This window comes from Pseudophryne corroboree, chromosome 10 (assembly GCF_028390025.1).
Source record: "Pseudophryne corroboree isolate aPseCor3 chromosome 10, aPseCor3.hap2, whole genome shotgun sequence".
NCBI classification, from domain to species: Eukaryota; Metazoa; Chordata; class Amphibia; order Anura; family Myobatrachidae; genus Pseudophryne; species Pseudophryne corroboree.
Window position 1 is genome coordinate 210,211,318 of NC_086453.1, and position 14,823 is coordinate 210,226,140.

The 14,823-nt window shown below is 48.0% G+C and overlaps 1 protein-coding gene across 1 annotated transcript in view; it reads right to left on the reverse strand.

Moving 5' to 3' along the window:
- CFAP74 (cilia and flagella associated protein 74) overlaps positions 1-14,823 on the reverse strand; it is a 741,155-nt gene that overhangs the window by 649,540 nt on the left and 76,792 nt on the right. The window contains exon 5 of the mRNA XM_063943052.1: positions 5,537-5,635. Within this exon, the coding sequence (XP_063799122.1) occupies positions 5,537-5,635 (99 nt within the window). The remainder of the gene's footprint in view (positions 1-5,536; positions 5,636-14,823) is intronic.

A 14,823-nucleotide genomic window follows, 5' to 3' on the forward strand; every position in this document is an offset into this window, starting at 1 on the left:
TGCCCAGAGGAGAATCCTTGTTACCGCTGACATTGCTGCTCTGCTCTTCGTTCTGCCTTGTCGGTTTATGTATGTTACTGCAGTTTCATTGTCCGACTGAACCTGAATGGCTTGATCTTGAAGAGGCTTGCGTCTGTGGTTAGCAGAATCCAAATTTTGAATCCCGAACCTTCGGCCCTCGGTCAGGTTAAAAGTCTGAAGTCACCACAGAAGAGAAATCCTGGCTTTCGGCGACAGATGGATCCTCTGGTGCGTGTGAAGATGTGGTCCGGACCATTTGTCCAACAGATCCAACTGGAATGGTTTTGCATGAAACCTTCCGTACTGCAGTGCCTCATAAGCGGCTACCATCTTTCCCAAAAGGCGAATGCATAGATGCACTGATATCCGGGATTGTCTTAGAACATTCCGCACCATCGACTGGATCACCAATGCCTTTTCCAACGGAAGGAATACCTTCTATGCCTCCGTATCCAGTATCATCGCCAGGAACGGAAGCCTCCGTGTTGGTTCCAGATGAGATTTTGGTAGGTTCAGAATTCACCCGTGATCCTGGAGTAGTCGGGTTGAGAGGGCAATGTTGTCTAACAACCTCTCCCTGGATGGTGCTTTTATCAGCAGATTGTCCAGGTATGGTATTATGTTCACTCCCTGTTTGCGGAGGAGAAACATCATCTCTGCCATTACCTTGGTGAACACCCTCAGTGCCGTAGAGGGGCCAAATGGCAGGGCCTGGAACTGGTAGTGACAGCCCTGTAAGGCAAACCTTAGATAAGCCTGATGAGGCGGCCAAATCGGAATATGAAGGTACGCATCCTTGATATCCAGAGACAACAAGAATCCCCCCTCCTCTAGACCGGAGATCACCGCTCTCAGAGACTGCATCCTGAACTTGGAACACCCGTAAGTACGGGTTCAACGACTTGAGATTTAAAATGGGCCTTACCGAACCGTCCAGTTTCGGACTACAAACAGGTTGGAATAATAACCCTGAGTTTGCAGCTGAAGTGGAACTGGAACAATGACCTGAGTCTGTACCAGTTTTTGAATTGCTTCCTGTAAAGTCATACTTGCTTCTTGAGAAGCTGGTAAGCCTAATTTGAAGAATCTGTGAGGTGGAAGTTCCTGAAACTCCAGTCTGCAGCCTTGGGCTATAAGATCTCTGACCCAGGGATCCTGGCATGAAGTTGCCCATATGTGACTGAAGAATCTCAAACGTGCTCCCACTTGCCTGTCTTCCAGGCACTGCGGTCCACCGTCATGCTGAAGGCTTAGAGGAGGCCGAACCGGGGTTGTGTTCCTGTGAACCTGCAATTGCTGGTTTTCTGGGTTAACCTCTATTGCCTTTAAAGGCCGCAGAAGAACCTTTGGTTTGGTTTTTAAACTATGCTGTCCGAAAGGACTGCAGAGTTGGAGCAGTGTAGGATTTTCTAGCCGGGAGTATGTAGGTATGTAGACTTACCCGCCGTAGCCTTGGATATCCACGTATCCAGTTCATCTCCAAAAAGGGCTTCACCTGTGAAAGGTAGGCTTTCCATGCCTTTCCTGGATCCGCGTCCACTGGCGTAGCCACAAGCCCCTGCGTGCTGACACTGCCATGGCAGTGGTGCATGCATTGAGTAAACCAAATGCCTTTATGGCCTCCACCATAAAGTTAGCAGAATCCTGTATATGTTGTAGGAGTAAAATTATCTCCCCCCTGGATAAGGAATCTAACCCATCAATTAGATTACCTGACCATTTTGCAATGGCCCTAGAGATCCATGCACAAGCTATAGTGGGTCTTAGGGCCACCCCCGCAGCTGTGTACAGAGATTTAAGAGTGGTCTCAATCTTGCGGTCTGCAGCATCCTTCAAGGAAGCTGCCCCATGAACAGGTAAAACTATCTTACGTGACAGCCTAGAAACCGATGCGTCAACTATCAGTGGGTTTTCACATTTTTTCCCATCATCCTGAGGAAACGGGAAAGATGTGAGTAATCGTTTTGGGACCTGAAACTTGTCAGGATTTACTTCAAATAGAGAATTTAATTCCTTTGATGCATGGAAAGTAGCTAAGGATTTATTTTTCACATTAAAATAAGATGCCTCCTCATCTTCTGATACCTTATCAGGGATGTGCAGGACATCTCTAATAGCTTCTATCAGGGCCTGTATTCCCTGTGACAAAGCAGCATTTCCCCCTCCCGAGTCCACCTCACCCTCTTCAGGGTCTGATACATCATCATCATCGGTATCAACCTGCATGATTTGGGCCAGAGTACGCTTCTGTGGACAAATGGCAGGGGTCTGAGACGCTGGAATGACCACTGAATCTCTATTCATCAGGTCATCAACAGATTGCCTTAAGTATTGCGTCTCCTTCTCATTTTGGGATAATTTATTCAAAATATTTGAAATCATCCCTTTTAATGAATCTAACCATACTGGTTCAGATCCACTAGCGTGAGAATGTGTACTATCCTGAGTACACGGCAGGTATCCCCCAGATTGAGAAAAACACTCTGCTGTGCATGATACACACTCCTTTGACACAGTAAATGTGAAAGAACACACACACACACACACACACACACACACACACACACACAGAGGAAACAGGTTAAAATCACAGTTAACCCACACAGAGCCCTTCTAGGGAGACACAGACTATAATGGAGCCAGCCACACAGCGCCCCTATAGCTAAATAACAAGTTTAGCTGGGTCACAAACTAAGTACCCTGAAGAGGGCTTAGTACACCAAATATTGCCCGCCCCCCCTTCCCCCACCTACTATGACCTCCTGGTAATGCTGAGCTGTTATGGAGTCCTTGTGGTGGAGCTGTGCTTCCCTGTCAATCTGCCGGCGTATAGCTGCAGAGGGAAAATGGCGCTGGTGAGCTGCTGGATCAACTCATAGTGAAGGCCCCGCCCCCTTATAAGTGTGCGGTCTTCCCAGTTTTTATACTGGGTGAGGTAAAGTTTTTGCATTACAGTGGGTTAAAACCCTTGTAGATATGCTGCCAGTGTGGGTATACCAGATGTGGCTTCAGCTTGCAGTCACTACAGTGTCTCTGAAGCCTGGAGCGCAGCCTGCATGTCAGCGCTGCGCTCCTACCCTTGTGCCGCCATTACAGCGGCGACCCGCTAACCGGGACACCGGCCACCTATTCACCACTCTTCTGACTTCTGGCTCTGTTCGGGGAGGCGGCGTGCTGCGGGAATGTACGCTTGCCGTGGTGGGGCTTGCGAATAGGACCCTCAGCAGCTCAGTGTCCTGTCAGCGGGGAACGGGACCATTAACCCTAGGAAAGTTGGGCCGTTTTTCCCCCTAAGTCCCACGTGCCAACCAGACCTGCCTGAAAATAAAAAATTAGAAAATAAATGCAGAAAACTCTTCAGGAGCTTCCCAAGCGTGACCGGCTCCACCGGGCACATTTTCTAAACGGAGTCTGGTAAGAGGGGCATAGAGGGAGGAGCCAGCCCACACTATCAATTTCTTAAAGTGCCCATGGCTCCTAGTGGACCCGTCTATACCCCATGGTACTAATGTGGACCCCAGTATCCTCTAGGATGTAAAAGAAAACATAATTAAGAAGTTATGTATATGTTCTATATTGTTGAGCTTCTCTTTATGTTACTATGCTTTATTTTTTTTCTAAAATGTAAATAAAATATACAAAGCTGGTGAAATGTTAAAATCAACATGATATGTATTCCTGTTGTACAGATGAATGCACAAGTCAAGAATGCACACAGAATGCACACATACACACCTCTAAACAGCGAGATACACCAGCAGATTTACTGCATCAGGTGTCTGCAGTTATCAGGAAATAATGACCCATTCAGGCTTTACGGACCTGTGCTGTATACTACATAGCTATAATATATGTAACATTACATAGTGTGGTGAAGAAGCAAAGCAGCGGAATACTGTCTACTATTAAACAATACAGCAGCTAATGATGTCAGGGGTCCTACTTATCTTACTTTGCACTTTCTTAGCTATGACTTACCTCAGACTGTTCTCTTTTCAAACGAAAGTGCAGAAGATGCCAAGCGGTGGAACAAAAGGCTACAGATATGTTACTACTGAAGACCTCAGGGAGATGTTGCATCACCTGTACCATCTGCTTGGCACTGAGGAACCATGACTACAACACATACCCAGTATAATAAACATTTTACTTTTTTTTTACCAGTGGACTGGGAGGAATTATTAACTACACACAGAGGAGACAATCATTTTCATGAGTGAATCAATAGTCACCCAAGTACTGTACATCACTTTGTGCCTCGTGCATCAAGGGTGTTGTTGGTTGCTAGAGCACTAATAGGGTGTGCGGTATAGAAGATCTACAGTGATTAGATAGACAGTGATTAGGTTGACACCATATGGTCGATATGCATTAAGTCGACAGGGTCAAAAGGTCGACATGGAAAAGGTAGACGGTAGAAAGGCTGACGGATACAAATGGTCAACAGGTTCAAAAGGCTGGCGTGGAAATGGTCGACACAAGTTTTTGATTTTTTTTTGGTAGTCATTTTCCATGTTCCATCATATGTGACCACAATTATTGCAAACGTATATCCTCGGGGGCTCGCTTCACTCGCCGTGATTTGGGAAAAGTTACTATTCCCAATCATAGTCCACATGGATGGTAAACCAATGCAAAAGTAGAAAAATATGTGAAAATCCCTAAAACACTTTTATCGACCATCGTCATGTCAAACTTTTGAACCTGTCCAGCTTTTGTACCTACTGACCTTAAGCACTGTCTCCCTTTTGTCTGTCGACCTTTTAACCCTGTCAACCACATGAGGTCGACTTATTGACTGTCTCTCTAGACACTGGGGGCGGGATGTATTAACATACATCGCCGCCCCTCGCCGGTTACCGCAGCGATGTTGATCGCATATGTACTAACATATGCGATCAACATCGCGATGCGGTGACGGAGGCCCCCCGCGATACCTGTTAGGTGGTCTGCGGGGGGTCTCCGTCACCTCCCCGGGGTCCCCACACTGGCTAGATGCCGGGAAGCAGCAGCAGGCTGCCCCCGGCACCTCATCCACCCCCCTGCAGCCGGAAGGACGTCCGGCTGCGTTGCTAGGGGGAGGAGGACACTACCTTCCGGGTCCAGGGCAGCCTGGAGGAAGGTAAGCCAGGGGGAAGGGGGGTCGGCGTCTGCGGCGGGGGTCGACGGTGTCGGCGGGTTGCGGCGGTCGGCGAAAAGAAGCCCATAGGCTTCTATAGGGTTTCGCCATCCAGAGATGGCGAAACCCTGGACGCCGAAAACGCTGCGGTAGGGTCTTAGTAAATATGAAAATGCGGTAAAACCCCCGTTTTCGGGGGTTTTACCGCATTTTTGCTTTAGTACATCCCGCCCTGGAAACCACTAACAGGCTGGATTCTCATACCCACAAAATGGATGCCTCCATAAAGTGCAAGTGACAGAATGAGTTTTATAAATATAGACAGCTATATATCATGAAGAGCGATCTTTATGCAATCTGTCTGTGGCTGATGCATATATGGAGTTACTTGCTTACATGTTATTAGCTTGTTGTTCTGTCTGAATATCCATTTCCACACTCGATTTCTGTTCCTCCAATGACTCTATTCTCTGACTGCATGCCCTCAGTTCTTCCCTGAAACAAAGGTAGATAGTGTATTTTAAGACATATAGTGCATTTTAGGTATGCTGTCAGTATCAAGAGTTATTTTTCCACATTGTTCAATTCAGCTTTAATTGCGGGTACCGTAAAGGAGAAACCTTACATGGTCTTATTATTGCTGTAATGATGCCACAAAATATGACCACAGAGTCACGCACAGATGGGTGTGTTACATCAAATTTTGAAGCTGGTTCAAAGCTGCATGCAACCCCGTTTCGCGGACGGATTCTGCAGCCGAGCACACAACTTCAAGCAAGTTATATTACCAGATGCAGTAGGCACAACTGGGTGTTTGTATCAGGGGTGTATACAGCGTTCCGAGCGCCCCAGGCAAAGGCTGAGTGCCCCGTCCATATTTTAAATAGGGCTGTTGGGCAACAAAAGTAAAGAGGTGTGGCCTCATGCCGAAGGGGCTTCGCCAATTCAAGTTACGCCACACAGTAGTGCAAACTTATTCACGTTAAATCACACATTGGTGTCCATTATTCACGTTACACTACACAGCAGTGCCCTTTATTCACATTATACCACACAATAGTGCTCCTTATTCACGTTACTCTACACATCAAAGTACCGTTAATTTACATTACAACACACAGCAGTGCCCCTTATTTACATTATGCTACATAGTAGTGCCCTTTATTCACGTTCCGTTACATGGTAGTACCCTGGGGTGACAAGGAGGGGCAGGTATGAATTTAAAGTATAAAGGATTGCAGAGAAAAAAATAGGGTTCTGGAATTTTACCAAAACTAGCACAGATACGTTACCAAAATGTATGGATGTGTGCAAATAGGGTCTTTTTTATTTACATGAAAAAGATGTACAGTATGCAACACTTTTTTTTAATAAATTTTATTTACATTTCTTACATAATATATTTTTTCAGATGTCTTCAATACCTTTATTTTATACTAATAGTGATAATGCCTACTTTCAAAAGTGGATGGATAGGAGCCACACCATAACGTAGGCAGACCTACAAGATTAATATATACACACATACAAAATCCCTCACTCACTCACTCACTCACTCACTCACTCATCACTAATTCTCTTACTTCCTGATATGTTAGGAAGATGAAATTTAACATAGGTATTCTGCAGGTGGGAAATTTAGGGAAAACTACGTAATAAGAATTTTAATAAACCTCCCCTAAGGGAATGAACAGGGGGTTGACATAATTACGTCATTACTGATGACTGGCTTGCATTGCATAATCGATAACGCACAAACGGACAATCGGATCAAAATTTGGATTGCACCTCCAGTGGGTAGATTTTAATAAACAACAAACATGGTCCTGTCACTTACTCTTACGTCCTAGGGGATACTGGGAATCAATTTAGTACCATAGGGGTATAGATGGGTCCACTAGGAGCCTTGGGCACTTTAAGAATGTGATAGTGTGGGCTGGCTCCTCCCTCTATGCCCCTCCTACCAGAGTTAGTTTAGAAAATGTGCCCAGGGGAGCCGGTCACGTCTCTGGAAGCTTCTGAAGAGTTTTCTGCATTTATTTTATATGTTTGTTATTTTCAGGCAGGACTGGATGACACCAGCCTGCCTGCTTCGTGGGACTTAGGGGGGCACGGCCCAACCTCTTGAAAAGTTAATGGTCCCGTTCCCCGCTAGCTCCTGAGGGAACTATTCGCAAGCCCCACCACGGCGAGCGTACATTCCCACAGCACGCCGCTACCCCTAACAGAGCCAGAAGAAAGAAGAGTGGCGAGTACTAAGCCGGCGTCCCGGTTAGCGGGTCGCCGGCCATTATGGCGGCATGAGGGTACGGAGACGCACGGCTTCTACATGGGGTGGCTGTGTCTCCAGACTCAGTACACAGTGCAGACGTGCAGCTTCTGAGGGTGCAAACTGAGTCTCAGTACTCTATATGTGTACACAGTACTCAGACTGGCATTACAGACTTAAAAGGGGTCTGACTCCATTTTAGGCACAAAATTACCTCAGCCGGTATATAAAAAAAATAGGATTTTAATTACCTACCGGTAAATCCTTTTCTCGTGATCCATAAAGGATATTGGGGAATCTAGTACGATGGGGTATAGACGGGGTCCAAAGGAGCCAGTGCACTTTCAATTTCTTCAACTGGGTGTGCTGGCTCCTCCCCTCTATGCCCCCTCCCACAGGCAGTTATAGGTAAAAACGTGCCCGAAGGAGAAAGGACATATATGAGAGAAGGAAATATGAGAACAAAGAGTGGTGAGATTTACATACCAGCACACCACTAACATATAACAACCATCAATGGCTGGTACCAACAACAGCAACAGCTGAACAGGCAACCACAAAACAAGAACCTGTAGAAAAGTCAACGCAATATCCCTTATGGACTACGAGAACAGGATTTACCGGTAGGCAATTAATTTTCTCTAGCATCCATAATCTAGTTCGATGGGGACGTCTCAAAGCTTCCAGAACGGGCGGGAACGTGCGTAGACTGCTGCAGCACCGCCTGCCCAAACTGGGTATCCTCTTTGGCCAGGGTATCAAACTGTTCTTCCCCGACCAGGTAGCAGCTCAGCAAAGTTGTAAGTCCGAGACTCCACGGGCAGCCGCCCATGAAGAACTCACTGATCTCGTAGAGTGGGCCTTCAGAGACTTAGGAACAGGTAAGGCTGCCGACACATAGGCCTGTTGGATAGTAAGCCTAATCCAACGAGCAATGGACTGCTTCGAAGCAGGACAACCCTTTTTCTGTGCATCATAGAGCACGAACAAAGAATCCGTCTTTCTGATCCGAGCCATTCTCTGGACATTGGGGGTCATTCTGAGTTGTTCGCTCGTTGCCGATTTTCGCTATACTGCGATTAGTCGCTTACTGCGCATGCGCAAGGCTCGCAGAGCGCATGCGCTTAGTTATTTTACACAAAAGTTAGGTATTTTACTCACGGCATAACTAAGCTTTTTCATCGCTGTGCTGATCGTAGTGTGATTGACAGGAAGTGGGTGTTTCTGGGCGGAAACTGGCCGTTTTATGGGAGTGTGCGGAAAAACGCAGGCGTTCGAGTTGCAAAACGCAGGAGTGGCTGGAGAAACGGGGGAGTGGTTGGGCAAACGCTGGGTGTGTTTGTGACGTCAAACCAGGAACGAAAAGGACTGAGCTGGTCGCAATGGCAGAGTAAGTCTGGAGCTACTCAGAAACTGCTAAGAAATTTCTATTCGCAATTCTACTAATCTTTTGTTCGCACTTCTGCTAAGCTAAGATACACTCCCAGAGGGCGGCGGCTTAGCGTGTGCAATGCTGCTAAAAGCAGCTAACGAGCGAACAACTCGGATTCACCCCCATAGATCTTCAAGGCTCGCACAGCGTCCAATTCCAGAACTGCCAAAACTGGACGGAATCACAATAGGCTGATTCAAGTAAAACGCAGAGACCACCTTTGGCAGGAACTTCTGCCTAGTCCGGAGCTCTGCTTTTTCCTCGTAAAAGACCAAGTAAGGACTTTTACACAACAAGGACCCCAATTCTGAGACACGTCGAGCAGAAGCCAAGGGCAGTAACATCACAGTTTTCCACGTGAGGTACTTGACTTCCACCATAATCAGAGGTTCAAACCAGGAGGACTGTAGAAAACCCAACACTACAGATCTCAGGGTGCCGTAGGCACAAAAGGAGGTTGGATGAGGAGTACCCCTTGCAAGAATGTCTGAACTTCTGGCAACACTTCTAATTTCTTCTGGAAGAAAATGGAGAGGGCTGAAATCTAGGCCTTAACTGAACCCAGACGTAAGTCCTTATCCACACCAGCCTGAAGGAAAAGTAAGAAACATCCCAAGTGAAACTCAGCAGGTGGATACGTGCGCTCCTTGCACCAAGAGACGCATCTCCTCCAGATATGATGATAGTGTTTTGACGTCACCGGTTTTCTTGCCTGAACCATGGTTGCAATAACCTTTTTGGAAAGGCCCTTATGAGCTAGGATGTTCGCTCAACCTTCATGCCGTCAAACGAAGTCGCTGTAAGTCCGGGCAGACGAACGGTCCTTGTTGAAGAAGATCACTTCTTAGTGGTAGAGGCCAAGGGTCTTCGACGGACATGTCCAGAAGATCCGCGTACCACGCCCTCCAAGGCCAATCCGGGGCAATCAGAATTGCCTGGACTCTTTGATTCCTGATTCGCTTTAGCACCCTTGGAAGCAACGGAATCGGAGGAAACGGGTAGACCAGCCAGTAAGGCCAAGGCGATGCCAGTGCATCCACTGCTCTCGCCTGAGGGTCCCTGGTTCGCGAGCAATACCAGGGAAGTTTCTTGTTGAGACACGGGCAGCCCCACCGGTTGATAACCTCCTGGAACACCTGCTGGTGAAGCCCCCACTCCCCCAGGTGGAGATCATGACAACTCAGGAAGTCCGCTTCCCAGTTGTCCACACCCGGAATGAAGATTGCTGAAATGGCTCTTGCATTTCTTTCCGCCCAGAGGAGTATCTTTGACACCTCTCGCATGCAGGCTGCTTTTTGTCCCTCCTTGTCGATTGACGTATGCCACCACCGTGGCATTGTCCAAATGTACCTGGATCGCGTGATCCCTGAGAAGAGGAGAGGCCTGAAGCAAAGCATTGTAGATCGCCCGAAGTTCCAGAACGTTGATCGGAAGGAGGCTTTCGTGGGTTGACCACCTGCCCTGGAACTGCGCCCCTTGGGTGACAGCTCCCCATCCCCTTAGACTCGCATCCGTTGTGAGGAGGGTCCAATCCCGAATCCCGAAACTCCGGCCTTCCAGGAGATTGGAGGACTATAGCCACCACAGGAGGGAAATCCTGGCCTGAGGTGACAGCCGAATCATATGGTGCATCTACAGATATGATCCGGACCACTTGCTCAGGAGATCCAACTGAAATGTTCTGGCATGGAACCTCCCATAATGGATCGCCTCGTATGAGGTGACCATCTTTCCCAACAATCTTATGCAAAGATGGATGGACACTCAAGTAGGTTGGAGCACCATGCGGACCATCTCCTGAAGTGTTCTCGCCTTGTCCTCTGGTAGGAGCACCTTCTGGGCCACAGTATTCAACAACATCCCCAGGAACAGGAGCCTCTGAGTTGGCTCCAGGTGGGACTTCCGTAAGTTGAGAATCCACCCATGGTGTGACAGAAGTTGGATAGTGCGGTCGATATGAAGCAATATAATTTCCCTGGATCTTGTTTTGATCAGAAGATCGTCCAGGTAAGGGATAACATTGACCCCCTGGACCCGGAGTTGGAACATCATCTCCGCCATCACCTTCGTGAATACCCTCGGAGCTGTAGACAGGCCGAAGTGCAGTGCCTGGAAGTGGAAGTGATTGTCCAGCAGGGCAAACCGCAGGTACACCTGATGAGGCGGCCAAATTGGAATATGGAGGTAGGTGTCATTGATATCTAAGGAGACCATGAATTCCCGTTCTTCCAGGCCCGCAATCACTGCTCGCAGCGATTCCATTTTGAACTTGAACACTTTCAAATAAGGATTCAAGGATCTTAGATTCAAAATGGGTCTTACCGAACCGTCCAGTTTCGGCACCACAAACAGGTTGGAGTAAAACCCCTTGCCTCGTTGCGGTATTGGTACTGGAACAATGACGTGGGACTGGACCAACTTTTGGATGGCCTGTTGCAACGTAACTTGCATATCCTTCAAAGCTGGTAAGCGTGATTTGAAAATCGTTCGGGAGGAGTACTGTCGAACTCCGGCTTGTAGCATTGAGAAATAGATTTCTGACTCCGGTATCCTGGCAGGAAGTCTCCCAGACGCGGCTGCAGTGACGCAGTCAAGCTCCCACCTCGAGATCCCCTCGGGGTGGGTGGGCACCGTCATGCTGAGGCCTTGGCGGAAGCAGAAGCGGTGGACTGGTCCTGAAAGCTGGTGCTTGCAGGCTTTCTGGACTTACCTCTGGTGCCTTTAGTCACATTGGAGGCACCTCTGGCCTTAGATCGAAATCTGTGAGACCGAAAGGACTTAACAGATGGCCCTGGGTACGAGTATCTCGCCGACGGCAAAAAGCCATTCCCCAGAAAAGAGGAGGGATTCCATACTACGTTTGGATTCTGCGTCCGCAATCCACTGATGCAACAAGGCCCTGAACGCCGACACTGCCACAGCAGAAGTACTAGCATTAATGTTCCCCATTTCCTTGAGTGAATCTCAGAGGACACGTGCAGTGTCCTGAATGAGATTTAGGAGGGCCACCATAGTGACCAAGGGCATATTGCCCGAGAGGCCCCCCTGAATTTGAGTGGCCCGGAATGAATGGCATGGGTCATCCAGCAACCCACAATGACCGGCCTTTGTGATACACCTGCTGCCACGTAAATAGCTTTTAGTGTAGTCTCTATCTTCCTATCCCCAGGATCCTTCATGGTAAAGGAGCCCAGGGCAGACAGCACCACCTTTTTGGACAGGCGAGAGACTGATACATCAACCCCAGGGGGTTCCTCCCAAAATTTTCTACCTTCAGGAGCAAATGGGAAAGTGCGCAAAAAATTTTTGTACACTTGGAATTTTTTGTCTGGATTTTTCCAGGCCAGCTTGAATAGGTCATCTAACTGTAGAATCAGGGAAAGTGACATTAGGCTTGTTTTATATAAAGAAAAACAACTGCTGTGACGCAGCGTCCTCTAGAGGGAGCTTTAATACGTCCCGTATAGCCAGAATTAGGGGTTCAATACCCTGAGCAGAATCGGGATCCCCACTAACGGGATCCAAGTATCCCCATCCTCCTGTATATCATCATCTGTATCAGAGAGTAGAGCAGGTAACCCACGCTTCCGTGGACCTGCATGAGAGAGTGGGGGCTGTGCTGCATCTGCCCTAGCAGCTAAATCTGCAACAGCTTGTTGTAGTAGCTGTGTTTTCTGTACATTAGCAGTGAGCTGGGATGACATATCTGACATCATAGTTTTAAGAGACCCTAACCAGTGGAGCTCTGAACCCTCTCCCCCAGCCCCTTCACTGATTTGTGAAGATTGGCTGCATTGTTCACAGAAAACAGAATCAGTAGGTAATGGAGAGAATTTGGTGTGACATACACTGCACAGCTTGTGTTTACCCATTTTTCACAGTAAGCACAATAACATACACATACACACAGACAGTTATATTGCAAGCCTGCTCTACTGTATGTGAGAGGAGACACAGAGAGAAGGACACCAGCACACCCGTAGCTGTACAGCCCCTGTGAGGCTGTCAGCTCACTATATTACAGAAAACACTAACAAATCCTGTTTTAAAGAGGACCCAGATAGTGTACACAAGTGGCTCTCCCACTTTGCTACACCCTGTACAAGATATCCAGTGTGGCTGAGGAGTCAGGAAGCGCTGTGTGTGCTGAGAATGGCACCAAAATGCCTCAGGTCCGGCTCTGATGTAGCTCCGCCCTCTAATGACTTCGGACTCACATTGATATATTATACTGGCAAAGTCTCCATATAGCTTAAAAACATCACAACAAGTGCTAGTCAAAGTCTTTTTGTGGCCGTCTACACGGGGGATCTTAGCGGGACCCACTCGGGAGGGTCCCATATGCTGCGCCTGTGGTCAGCCGCATCGTGAACTGGGAGACCCCCCTAGCGGGGCCCCTGGTGTATACTCACCACCGATGTCACCTTCAGGCAGCGTTAGGGGTGTGTGGCGTGCTGCGGTTGTGACAGCCAAGGCGCAGTGCGCCACTGAACAACTACCCCTCAGGACGGTGGTCCTGCAGAGGGGAAGCAGCTCTGCACCTCGTAAGGCCGGTGACCGCCCCCCGCCTCCCCTAACTCACACGGTGCAGGTATGCTGTTGCCCAAACAGCATACCGAAAATAACAAACAGAATAAAGAAATTGAAGAAAACTCTCTGGAGCTCACAGATGTGCATCCTCTCGAGGGCACTTTTTTCTAAACTGCCTGTGGGAGGGGGCATAGAGGGTAGGAGCCAGCACACCCAGTTGCAGAAATTTAAAGTGTACTGGCTCCTTTGGAGCCCGTCTATACCCCATCGTAATAGATTCCACAATATCCCTTATGGATGCTAGAGAAAAAGTGGGAAGACCGCGCGCCATTGAAAGGGTGGGGCTTCAATATGAGCGAATCCAGCAGCTCACCAGCGCCATTTTCCCTTTGCAGCTGACACAGAGGCAGACTGACAGCACCATGCAGCTCCTCTGGAGAGACTCCAGATTACCTCAGCGGGACCAGGGGGTCATAGCAGGGGGGGAGCGATTATTAGTGTACTAAGTCCCCAATCTAGGTACTTAGTCTGCGAACCGGCTAAGCTTGGCATTAGCAGTAAGGGCGCCGTGTGCCTGCTCCAAACTATTCCTGTGTCTCCCTGGAAGGGTTCTTTGTGGGTTAATTGTGCATTTAACCTTTTCCTGTGTGTGTGTGTGTGCTGTCACTGTATGTCAGACAAAGAGTGTGTACTCAGTGTAGTGTACCTTCCCTTGCTAGTGGGGCAGAGTCAGCATGGCTGGACTCCATTAAGTGAATGATTTCTAACATTTCTACTAAATTATCCCGCAATGAGAAAGAGACGCAATACTTAAGACAATCGATGACTGAATTTATGAAAAGAGACTCAGTACCCAAACCAGCATCTCAGTCTCCTGCCATTTGTACCATATCCTGCAGTCTGACTCTGATGATGAGTGGTCAGACACGGAGAAGGGGGGAGGTGGACTCAGAGGTGGGGTAGGCTACTCTGTCACAGGGAATAGAGGCTCTCATAGAGGCTATCAGAGATGTTCTGCATATCCCTGATAAGGTGACAGAGGACAGTGAGGAATCTTATTTTAATATAAAAAAGAACTCTTCAGCCACGTTTCCTGTGTCAAAGGAACTAAATACCCTGTTTGAAGAACCGTGGGTTAATCCTGGTAGGAAATTTCAAATCCCTAAAAGGTTGCTGTCATCTTTTCCTTTTCCTCCTGAGGATAGGAAAAAATAAGAAAATCCACCAATAGTGGATGCATCAGTATTCAGGCTGTCACGAAAAACTGTATTGCCTGTCCCAGGTGCAGCCTCCCTGACATGGCTGATCGTAGAATTGAGACCACACTCAAATCCTTGTATACAGCTGCTGGGGTGGCCCAGAGACCCACTATAGCATGTGGGTGGATTACTAAAGCCATTGCCAAATGGTTGGGTAACCTAATTGAGGTGTTAGATACCTTGCCTCAAGGGG